We start from the raw sequence: 12648 nt of genomic DNA on the forward strand, positions 1-12648 counted from the left end.
CCCTGCTCCCTGGATGGCCTCCCCTAAAGTCAGGCCCAGGCAGAACAGTCCTTCCACTTTAGTTTATCCTGGTGCGTCACACCTGGTCCAGCTGATGCCAAGCCTCCCTGGCTTGTGTGCTATATTGTAACTCATCACAAACTCCTGACAGCGTCTCCTGATAGTAAATCCTAAAGGCTGAGGACATCTGGGCTGATGGTTTTGCCAAAGGACACTCCTAGACTCAGTTCTGTGTTGCTGGCTTCCCCTGCCCCTGATTTGGCAAAGTGTGCAAATGGGCCCAGATCTATTTGCATTTCTCGGCTTCTTTAACATCGTGATGATCACTATCATCACATTCTTACACTTCCTCAGGTACCACTGTGTGCCAGATTCTGGGGTACCTAGAGGAGGCAGGTATAGAGAGCAGTAGATGAGAATGGGGTGCTGGAACCAAGGCCTGGTTCTTCCACTGACAAGCTGAGTGACCTTGGCAAGTCCCATTCGACCCCTCCACCTTTGGGTTCCTTGTCTGCTGGGGATTGGAGGGAGGATGAGTAAGTCTGCCTCACAGAATTCTGAGGAGTATTAAATCTTAAATAGTACTTTGCACATAGAAAGCGAATGTACTTACATATACATATTTATTTATTTTTGGCTCCCCTGGGTCTTCGATGTTGTGCATGGGCTTCTCATTGTGGTGGCTTCTCTTGTGGTGGAACATGGGTTCTAGGTGCACAAGTTTAGTTGCCCCACAGCTTGTGGGATCTTCCTGGACCAAGGCTCAAACCTGTGTCTCATGCATTGGCAGGTGGATTCTTAACCACTGGACCACCAGGGACGTCCAGAAAGCAAATATTTAGTAAATGTTACCTGTTCTCATAAAGTACAGTTCCTAGAACTGCAGAATCTCAGAGTTTAAAAGAACCTTAGAGATCATTGGTCTGATTCTCTTATTTTACAAAATGGAAAACTGAGGCTCAGACAGGCTCAGAGCTAGTGAACACCCAGGCCCCTGACTCCCAGGACAGGATCTGCATCCAAGCATCACTTACTTGTTGCCGGGGAGATGGGATGCTTAACACATGCTGCCCATGTTATCAGGTCACAGAGGGTGACTCCCCAAGGAGGCCACATGGCCTGGGGTGCCACCCCACTACCTGCACATCCCGTCCAAGCTGCTAGCTGCTGTTGGGAGTTTCTCTCTGTTGGAGGAGTCAGAAAAGCAGAGAATCACATGCCCATTTGTCTTGGGGAGGCTGGAGTATCATGAGGAGTAATCAAGATCTTGTTGCCCAGAGTCGAGAGCAGACCTGTAGTTAATCTGGCTGCCCCTCTGATTTTCTTTGTCCTCCCACCACCAAACACTCTCTAGTGGCTGTAAGCCTCCTCTTGGACTCACCCCAGAAAATCAGGATTGATGGTGTAATAGACTTATGGGGGTGAGAGAGACCAGCAGAGGGACCGCTGACAAGTCAGGAGAGGAGAGGTCATTTAGAACAACTGGGTCAGGGAGTCTAGACACCGTTTACCATGGAACATGAGGAGCTGTGGTTGGGCAGTGTCTGTCTGTGCCTGTTAACCAGTGTGGGTTGAGAGTCAGCACACATTCGTGGAGCTTCTATTCAGGATGAGCATCATAACAAGCGTGTCGGGAAGATACATGCCAGAGAGATGATGCTCCCCTGCCTTCCAGGAATGCACAGTCTGGAACAGAGAGAGAGCATCAGTACATGCAAGTTAAATAACCATTCATTTATTCACTCATTTCTTAATGTTTATTTATAGCAGCATTGCACTGGGTGCTGTTCTAGGTGCTGAAGGTAAAACAGTGAAGAAGAAGGCTCTGCTTTCACGGAGCTTCATTCAAAAATACAAGCACCAGGGCTTCCCAGTGGCCTAGTGCCTAAGATTCTGGCTACCAATGCAGGGGGCCTGGGTTCCGTCCCTGGTCAGAGAACTAGATCCCATATGCCACAACTAAGACCCAGCACAGCCAAAATGAATAAGTAAAAATAAATATTAAAAATCTTTAAAAAATTAAATACAAGCATCAGAGAAAGGATTAGAGACATTGAGGTCTGAAAGAGACAGGAGAGGATTTTCTACCTTGAGGAAGCAGAGCAGTCTTGAGATGCTGAAACAATGGAAATTAGGTGCCCCCTTTGAAAAAAAGTGGGGACCTCTAATCATTGTATTAAAAAGCAGAGACATCACTTTGCTGACAAAGCTCTGTAGAGTCAAAGCTGTGGTTTTCCAATAGTCATTTATGGATGGGAGAGTTGGACCATAAAGAATGCTGAGTGCTGAAGAATTGATGCTTTTGAGTTGTGGTGCTGGAGAAGACTCTTGAGAGTCTGTTGGACTGCAAGGAGATCCAACCAGTCCACCCTAAAGGAAATCAGTCCTGAATATTCATTGGAAGGGCTGGTGCTGAAGCTGAAACTCCATAGCATGGCTACCTGATGCACCTTTTCCAGCCAACTCACTGGAAAAGACTCTGATGCTGGGAAAGATTGAGGGCAAGAGGGGGAGCAGAAAATGAGATGATTGGATGGCATCATTGACTCAATGGACATGAGTTTGAGCAAACTCTGGGATATGGTGAAGGACAGAGAAGCCTGATGTGCTGCAGTCCATGGGGTCACAAAGAGTTGGACACGACTGAGTGACTGAACAGCAACTGATTTCTGGTGTTTGGGTCAGGAAACATCCTGGGCAGGTAAATGCTGAAGCAGAGATGAGACCGCAGAAGCCTCAACCGCCAGTCTGATTCCACAGCACATCTCTCAAGTGCTCCCGGGGCAGGGTGCAATCAGTGTGTGGGGTGACACTTCCTGTGCTGTGCTGGTGAGGGCTGGAGGGCTGGAGCAGAGCTGAGCGTGCTCTGTGGAGGAGCTGCACCCGAACACTACGTTTTCTTTCTGGGCAAGGACTCTGAAAGTAACTCACTAGGAAATAATTCACGCCCACAGAGCCTTTTCCATGTCTATAACCTGACTGAATTATTTCATAATTTCAACAGATATTTTTGAGGCTTCCCTGGTGGCTCAGATGGTAAGGAATCAGCCTGTAATGCAGGAGACCCAGGTTCAATCCTTGGGTTGGGAAGATCCCCTGGAGGAGGAAATGGCAACTCACTCCAGTATTCTTGCCTGGAGAATTCCATGGAGAGAGGAGCCTGGCGGGACAGTCCATGGGGTCATAAAGAGTTGGAAACCAGTGAGCGTCTAACACTTTCACACTGTGGCCAGCCTGTCCTAGGCACTGGGGATGCAGGTGGAAAATTCTTACGTGTTCCCTGCTCTCCTGGTGCCTGTCACCCCATGAGGTAGGCATTCATATCCCCATGTTACCAATGAGGAAACAGGCTCCCAGGGGTGGAGCTGCTCAGGAGGTTCCCTCCTTAAGGACCACAGCAGATCACACCTGGCCTCCTTCCGTGCTGGGCCCTAACTGTGCACTTGTTAGGGTTGGCATGAGTGCTCTAGGGTGTCAAGAACAGCGTTCTCAAATTGCCTGGGGAAGATCTATCAGAGCCCTTCAGAAATTAGAAGTCATATTTGTATCAGCCTGCTTTGGACTTAAATTCTGCCAGTGCCTTTGTATTCAACTCTAGGTGAACGAGGAGCCTGGGATCTGTGGTCGCATGGGGTTAGATGGTCTTGAATTTGAACTTCAGCACGACTGCTTCAGTTGCATGACCTTGGGTTAATGATTGATCCTCCTTGAGCCTCAGCTTCCACATCTGTGAAGTGGGTATGCAATATCATCTTATAGAGTTAGTATAATAGCCATGAACAGTTAATTACTCTGAGCAGTACAGGATAAGCATCTTAGCATCACTCCTCCTAATGATTCTGTGAGGGAACTTTTATCATTGGGCTTCCCTGGTGGCTCAGTGGTAAATAATCCGCCTGCCCATGCAGGAGACTCAGGTTCCATCCCTGGGTTGGGAAGATCCCCTGGAGAAGGAAATGACAACCCACTCCAGTGTTCTCACCTGGGAAATCCTATGAATGGGGGAGCCTGGCAGGCTACAGTCCATGGGGTTGTAAAGAGTCAAATACGACTTAGTGACTGAACACAGACACGTTTCTATCATTCCCATGTTATGAATGAACAAGTTGAGGTTTAGAGTAGTTAACTCACTTGCTCATGGTGTACAGCTGCTACATGGCAGTGCAGGTCTCAACCTGTGTAAGAACTGTGACTATCAGTCCGCGCCCCAGCCACAGAAGTAAAGAGCAATAAACGTTTCCCTCCCCTTTTCAGTACTCTTGCCTGGAAAATCCCGTGGATAGAGGAGCCTGGCGGGCAGCAGTCCATGGGGTCACAAAGAGTCAGACACGACTGAGAGGCTAACTTTTCACTTTCACTTTTCTCCTTTCAACATATATCGACATGATGATCCTATGCCTGGATCTAGAGCGTTCTGTCTGCTTAGATTGTATTAACTACAGTGAATGTACGAAACATAAAACATACAAGTCAGACTGAGAATTTATTTCATCTTGGTATAAACTCAGAAAATGCCTTTTAATGCCATCTGTTCACTGATTTCATTCAGCCAATACTAATAGAGCACCTACTGTGTGCCAGATAGTGTGTTGGTGCTGGCCACGGTCCCGGCATCATAGCTGACAGTTCTGTGGGGAGACAGGAGGCATCATCATGAGCAGAGTATGTGTCCTAACGAGGAATGTTCCAGATGTGGTAGCAGCAGATGGGAAAGGGATCCCAGAAAGCCTCAGAGGGGAAGTAATGCAGTGAGCCTGGAAGACACAGTTTTCAGGCCAATAAGGGGGGGAGACTGCAGCCAGTGCATGGGCAGAGGGTGGGTGCTGAGGCAAGTCGGAGATTGCGCTCTGCTGAGGATTGGGTGCCGTGGAGTTGGAGGTAGAGGCAAGAAGACAGGAACCAGGGCTTCCCGGGAGGATCAGTAGTAAAGAATCCTTCAGCCAGTCAGGAGACTCCGGTTCCATTTCTGGCCTGGGAAGATCCCACATTCCACGGAGCAACTAAGCGTGAGTGCCATAACTATTGAGCTTGTGCTCTAGAGCCTGGGAGCCCCGACTACTGAAACCCACGTACCCTAGAGCCTGTGCTCCGCAACAAGAGAAGCCACTGCAATGAGAAGCTCTCATACCGCAACTCGAGAGTGGCATCTGCTCACCACAGCTAGAGAAAGCCTGCAAAGCAATGAAGACCCAGCACAGTCAAAAATATAAAACAAAAAGAAAGAAAGAGGAACTAGATCTTGAAGGGTTTATCTGCTGGAGTTAAGTTTGCCTTTGATTCTTGATGCAGTAGAGAGCTGTGGTAGACTTTGGGGCTGGGGTGTGAACATCATCAAGTTTGCGGTTTGGTAAGAACTCCTGGCTGCTCATTCAGGTGGTCAGATGGTAAAGAATCCATTTGCAATGCAGGAGACCTGGGTTTGATCCCTGGTCAGGAAGATCCCCTGGAGAAGGGAACAGCAACCCACTCCAGTATTCTTGCCTGGAAAATTCCATGGACTGAGGAGCTTGGCGGGTTGTAGTTCATGGGGTCACAAAGAGTCAGACACGACTGAGTGAATAACACTTTTATTTCACTTTTCTGGCCACTCACTGGAGACCCAACAGAGAGGGAAAGACCAGAGGGAGAGAGACCGAGATGGCTGCTGTTGCAGAGTCCTGGCTGTTGCTGGTCGATGTCTGGACTGGAGCAGGTTGACGGTGATGGAGAGAAAGTGATGGAGCTATTGGGACTTGGTGACTGAGTCGATGTGGGGTGTGGGGAAGTAGAACTCTACAGTGACTCTCTGCTTTCTAGCTTGGGTGACTAGTGGATCGTGGTGCCATCCCCTGAGAAGGAGAATGTAGGAGGAGAAACAGATGGTGGGGTTGGTGGAGAGGAGTCCTCCTCTTTAGGACAAGGTGTGTCTGGAGGGCTGGATGTCCAGGTGGAGATTTCAGGAAGCAGCCATCTCAGTACAGGTGTTCTGGGCTGGAGATTCTTATTTAGAAGCCACACCATGCCAGTGGTAATAACTCGTGGGTGAAGGTGGAACTCCCTTGGGATGATGTTAGTGGGAAGAGGGGCTGGATGCTCTATTGCTAGAAAAAAATTTTATCCTTAAATTATGAAAATATTTTCAGTTGGTAAAGGCTATGCCATAAAGTTCTAAGACCAGATTCATATAAATTGAAAATAAGACCTCAACTTTCCTTGTGTTTTTGGATAAAGAATCCAGAAGCTTCATGATCTGTTCTCATACGCAAACAGGTACGTGACAGACGACTACCCAGCGGAGTCTGAATCCTGGCTTAGCCCTGGCTTTCCCTAGTAACAGCTGTGTTACCTTGAACTAGGCACCTTTCTTGAGCTCAGCTTCCTTGTCAGTAACAGAACTTGTTTTGTGACTAATTAAGATAAAGATTATGGAAAAATTTTGCAAACCCTTGGGTCATGATGGTGCTTTTTATTCCTGTAAGGTTTTGGGGGAGATTATTTCTCATCACTTTGCCCAAGAGCAGCTGAGGACCTGAGCCATTGTCCTTACATGTGGTCTCCAGGATCAGCCAGCCTTTGGGGTCATGAATAATGGCCGTCAGGCCTTCATGGATTGAGTGTAGTTCTGTCATCAAATAAAATTTACACAGGCTAATCTGACACCTATTTAGCGGTCTGCATGGTAATTACTGTGCAGTGGGCTGACCAGGCATAAATGGAAAGCATTTGACAGAAACGATTATATTTAGTATTACTTTTATATAGCCTAGCAAGATTTTTACGGTTCTTCCATCTTTGACAGCCTATTCATTTTCCACTCAATGCGAATTTATTGAGGCTGTAATATATGCCAGGCACAGTTCTGGGCCCTGAGATGACAGAGAAACAGGATTTCTGTTCCAGCCCCACCTCCACTGAGCTTGAATTCTAATGGGGAGACAGTCACTCAATAGTCAACCTTACCCACAATGAGTAAGAATGCCAAGCTTCCCTTGAGATCATGGTTGCTTTCATCTCTTCCTGCACTAACACCCATGAATTAATATTTAATTAAATTTATTTATTGGGCTGCATCATTATTTGGTCTTAGCTGTGTCATGTGGAATCTAGTTCCCTGGCCAGGAATTGAACCCGAGGCCCCTGCATTTGTTGTTCAGTCACTCAGTTGTGTCCAACTCTTTGTGACCCCATGGACTGCAGCACGCCAGGATTCCTTGTCCTTCACGTCTCCCAGAGCTTGCTCAAACTCATGTCCATTGAGTTGGTGATGCCATCCAAACATCTCATCTTCTGTCGTCCCCTTCTCCTCCTGCCTTCAATTTTTCCCAGCATCAGGGTCTTTTCTAATGAGTCAGCTCTTCGCATCAGGTGGCCAAAGTATTGGAACTTCAGCTTCAGCATCAGTCCTTCCAATGAATATTTAAGATTGATTTCCTTTAGGATGGACTGGTTTGATCTCCTTGCCATCCAAGGGACTCTCAAGAGTCTTCTCCAGCACCACAGTTCAAAAGCACTCAGTCTTCTTTATGGTCCATCTAGGGCCCCCTGCATTATGAGCGCAGAACCTTAGCCAATAGAGCACCAGGGAAGTCCCAGCACCAGTGAACTAAGAGACAAAGATTCTGAGCCTGATTTGCCAACAGCAAAGTTGTCTTTGCTCCAATCTTTATCCTTTATTTCCCTCTGTCTCCTTATATCAGGCAGTGGCTTGAGACCTTCCTTCTATTGAACAAATATGTCCTGTGCACCTGTTGGTATAAGTAGCCTCAAGGGATATAGCAGTAAAACTGGGAGTGGTCTAGCCCTGGAGAAGCCCACACTTGAGCCTGGAGAGACACGGGCAACAGAGGAAAACACGTTGCCATCAGAGCCACTAGGGGCTGCTAGGAGTGGGTAGAGAGGCACCCGATTCTGGCACCTGGCAAGGTGTGGGGAGAGGAGCACACTCCAGGCAGAGGGGCGGAGTTGTGTGCAAGAAGGTGCAAGGTGCTGGGTCAGGCTGCAACATGAGCTGCTGTGGGAAGAGGGGATGTCATAAAACAAAACCTTTACCAAGTGTAACACACATACACACATACGGAAAAGTGAACATTATCATCGGTATATATACAGCTCGACTGATTTCACAAACTGAGCACACTTTGCTTAGCATCTGGAATAAGAAACAGGACATCACCAGCATCCTCAGAAGAACCCCTGTGGTGCTTTTTGGTCACTGCCCTCCTGCAGGGGTCATCACTAACTGGACTTCTTATAGCACATGGTGGTTTTGTCTGCTTTTAGATAGAATCATGTGGTAAATGCTTTTGTACCTGGTTTCTTCTAGTCAACCTTATGTCTATGAGATTCATCACGTAGGTGCATGGAGTTGTTGACTGTTCATCTTCATTTCCAAGCTGTATTCCCTTGTGTGACTGGACACTACATTCCTCCATCCTGCTGCTGGACATCTGGGTAGTTTCCAGTTTAGGGAGATCCAAAGAGTGCCACTGTGAACATTCTAGTATGTGTCTGATGAGTGTATCACACATTTCTATTAGAAATACCTATGGTGGAGTTGCGGGGACCCCTGTAGCTCAAACGGTAAAGAATCTGCCTGCCATGCAGGAGACCAGGGTTCAATTCCTGGCTTGGGAAGTTCCTCTGGAGAAGGGAGTGGCAATCCACTCCAGTATTCTTGCCTGGAGAATTCCATGGACAGAGAAGCCTGGTGGGCTACAGTCCGTGGGGTTGCAAAGAGTCAGGCATGACTGAGTGACTAACACACACACACAAAGTTCTAATAGACCAGTTTTCCACAACAGCTACGTCAAGCTACATTCCCAGTGACACTGTAGGAGAGTTCCAGGTGCTCCACATCTTTGCCAACACTTTGTAGTATCATTTTCCTAAGGCATTCTGGTGAGTGTATGTTGTTGTTGTTTAGTCACTAAATCGCGTCCGACTTTTTTGTGACCCCATGGACTAATCCTGCCAGGCTCCTCTATCCATAGGATTTCCCAAATGAGAATACTGGAGTGGGTGGTCATTTCCTTCTCCAGGGGATTTTCTCAACTCAGGGATAAGCCCGCATCTCCTGCACTGCAGGCAGATTCTTTACTGCTGAGCCACCAGGGAAGTCCGGGTGCGTGTATAGTGATAACGTATTGAGATTTATAATTGCATTTTCCCTAGCACTTTTCCAAGTGTGCTCCAAAACTTTTGGATATAGTTGTTAGTGAAATGTTTGTTCTAGTCTTTTGCCTATATTGGAGAAGGAAACGACAACCCACTCCAGTATTCTTGCCTAGAGAATCCTGTGGACAGAGGAGCTTGGTGGGCAGCCATCTATGGGGTCACACAGTGTCAGATGTGACTGAGCGACCTCACTTTTTTCTATGAATCATTTGGCCACAGTCACACTGCCTGCCCCTGATTTGATGGGGGTGAAGGTGGAGGATGGCTTTTGAACCTGAGGCTTCTGTGAGCCTGGGCAGAGTGGGGAAGGCAAAGGCCTGTAGCCGGCCTGGAGCTCCCCCGCAGGTGCAGGGGTTTGGGGAGGGAGTGTCGGTCCTCCTCACTGAGGCTGTCCACTAGGGGAGGCCGCTGTGCTGGAGGGTGGCTCCCAGCACGGGGACTCACGCACTTCTCCCCCTCCCCCGCAGAGTTATGTCATGCCCAGACCAGCGGAGGGCTCCATGAGGATTCATAGAAGATGCCCCGCGTCTGGGCGCCTTTGGTGCTGCTTCCCACGTGGCTCGTGATGGTCGCCTGCAGTCCACACTCCCTGAGGATTGGTAAGCGCTGCCCTTGTGGCACCCTGGGGGCAGTTCAGCCCTGGGTGATGCCCCTCCTGCACCCAGGTGTCTGCCGGGCACATCTGACCCTGCACTGCCCTCCTGAATTTGGCTGGGGCAGGGGTGGCAGTGGTGGGACAGCCGACAGGCCCACAGCTATGATCTGCTTAAGCTGCCTCTTGTGTTGAAACTAAAGATTCTGATAAGTCTCTCTTGCAGCCTGTGATGGACTCAGGATGGGAATGGCTGGGGGGCTTCCAAATCCAGGGCTAGAGAGCAGAACACAGCTCATCTCTTCTGTCCTCTGATCAATCCCAGAAGTCTTCCTGGAGGCTGTGTTCAGATGAAGTGTTCTTGGTGCCCCTGACTTGGCTGCTTGGCTGGGCCTTGGTGTCTGCTTGCCCTAGCCTGGTTCTGGGAAGGAAGAACGTGCCACTTCAGAGACATATGTCCACCAGCTCTGTCCCTTGTTCTTGCTGCCATGGGGGTGCTCTTTCTAGCTGTAGGCAGGCACTGCTATTGATGGCCCGTCAGCACCCCTGTGCCTGGCAGAAGGCTTGGGCTCTTTCCAGGGTTCAGAAATGCCTGAAAAATCAACTGCCTCCCCTACCCCTCAACACCTTCAAGACTGAGCAAAGCTGCTTACCTGCAGGCGTTGCTGTTAAGCAGTGGGGCACTGGTGATCCGGGCATTGGGAACACGGCTCCAGCTGCAGAGGCAGATAGGCCAGTCCAGCAGACACTGTGTGGTCAGCTGATGGCCTGGGACAGATGAGGGATGTTGGGGACTGGGTTGTGTACTTGTATATGGGCAAGAGAGTCAGTGTGGACAGGTAGTTGGGGCACAGAAGTGAGGAATCCAGGCAGGTGTGTTGGTCACAAGAAGACCAGTCCAACAGCAGGACCCCTGGGCAAGGCCAGGCAACAGCCGTAGAAGCACCTAAACACCAGGTAGGTTGTCTAGGCAGGTGCCCACCCGAGGCCTTTCTGCCTAGACTGGGCTGGGGATGGCAAAAGTGGATGCTATGCACAAGGCAGGATCTGAGATCCTAAACTTGAACCTGAAAGGGTTAGAGGCTGTTTTAGAATGAAGACTATGATATAGAATCCCAGGGGCACTTGGCCTAAAGCTCCTGAACTCCTCTAGTGCAGTTAGAACTGGTTCTAAGGTCCCAGAGGTTGGCATGATGGTGGTGATGGGTGGTCAGGAGGCCCTGGCCAGGCCAGGCATCACAGGTCAGAGCCTAAGTAGGAGGCCCCCAAGTTGCTCCGTGCTGTGTCGTGGGCACACAGACATATTTCTCCATGGATATGCCAGAGACACTTAATTGGAATCAGAAATGAGGACCAGTGACTCAGTCCTTCCCCTCATCCTGCCCTTGGCTCACCACCCTGCACACTTAAAAAAAGGAATTAAAAACAAACCCTTTCCTCCCTCTTCCCCATTCACTTCTACTGAAACTTCAAAACCTAATTTAATTCTGCTTAGCAGCAATGCAAAACGGTTCATATCCTTAAGATGCTTAATTTATAAGATGCCTCCAGTTATTCAGCATTTGCTGTGAGGTTTTCTTCTCCTCTAAATGAGTGGATGAAGCGGTAACCCATCAATTTCCATTTGTCGCTAATGGGAAGCGGAAAGAGACTGAGACGGAATCAGTAGCGCCTCGTGGCCTCGGCTCTCCTGACACTTGTTCCCTCGGAGGGAAAGCGGAAAGTGAAGCTGACAGATCCCTGTCTGGCCTGCTGTGCGACAGGGGAGGGCTTCCAAGGAACCCCTGCTCCCATCCCCACACTTGGAACGATGCTTGTCCAGTTCCGTCAGCTCTGCTGGTGCTGGTTGTGGTTCATGCCAGGCCACATCCAGCTGATTTCCAGCCAGGGGCCCTGCTGGTGGACAAGGTCAGACCGAGCCTGATCTCCTGCAGAGTCCAGGAAGCTGAGTGAAGTCAACAAAGAGAGAGAAAAGTAAAGAAAAACCAAAACAGCAATGCCCGGGCTTGTTTGGCTGTCTCCTTGGTTATCCTGGGAGCCGGGAGCTTTATGGATGAAAAGGTGCTAATTGCTCGGACTCCGGAGGGGATCTGGAGTAGGGCAGGGATGAGGAGAGAAGTAGGTCAGGAAAACGCAAGTAGCTGAGCAGCAGGCAGCCTTCCGCACCAATGGGCTGGACCAGCGCTGATGGCGCCGGGTCCCCCAAGGCCTCCAGAGCCTCTTGGAAAAGGGAGGGGCTGCTGCTCCTTCCCCTTTCCCAGGGGTCACTCTCCCCACATTTGATTCTTCTGGAGTTCCTCCCAAACCCCCAGCCTCAATGTAGATGGCTGTGAGAGCGAGACTGCATGAAGGGACCAGGGATCTCGGAGATAAATGGTCCCGCCTGCTCCATCTCCAGCCCCGCTTGACGGCTGGTGACAATATGGATGCTTGTAAAGAGGCGCCGAGCCCATTACCCTGCCTTGGGACTGCTGTTTTTCATTCAAGTGAGGCATGGGGCGGGAGATACAGCCAAATTGTCTATTACGGGGTCCAGTGTTTACCCCCCTCCACCCAATGAGGTTTTGGGTAAGAGAAAGGGATTTTATTTATGATGGTGAAGCTGCCCGCATAAATTCCCCAAACTCTCACACATCTGTCAGCCCGCTTCAGTCATCTATCTTCTGGAAATGTCTTTTGATTTTGCTTCTGTCCCTCTGGGTCCTCTGAGTGATGACTGTGGGAGCCACAAGTTAATAAATGCCCTGAGAAGACCTCCCCTCCCCATCTCTAGAGCCCTCCATTACTTAAAGGGATCATCGTTATATCTTAAAGCCACAAAGGATTCTGCGGATCCCATTTTCCAACTGCTCATTTCGCAGATGGGGAGGGAGACCCACAGGGGTGGAGGTTTGGCCAAGGTC

At 49.3% G+C, this 12648-nt stretch overlaps 1 protein-coding gene across 2 annotated transcripts in view; it reads left to right on the plus strand.

The window, feature by feature from the left end:
* Window positions 1–12648, plus strand: part of GRIK4 (glutamate ionotropic receptor kainate type subunit 4) — a 401597-nt gene that overhangs the window by 45888 nt on the left and 343061 nt on the right. For both annotated transcript variants that reach the window (XM_069555411.1, XM_069555412.1), the window contains exon 2: window positions 9621–9752. In XM_069555411.1, the coding sequence (XP_069411512.1) occupies window positions 9671–9752 (82 nt within the window). In that variant the 5' untranslated portion in view covers window positions 9621–9670. The remainder of the gene's footprint in view (window positions 1–9620; window positions 9753–12648) is intronic.

Source organism: Ovis canadensis, chromosome 15 (assembly GCF_042477335.2).
Source record: "Ovis canadensis isolate MfBH-ARS-UI-01 breed Bighorn chromosome 15, ARS-UI_OviCan_v2, whole genome shotgun sequence".
In the NCBI taxonomy this organism is placed as follows: domain Eukaryota; kingdom Metazoa; phylum Chordata; class Mammalia; order Artiodactyla; family Bovidae; genus Ovis; species Ovis canadensis.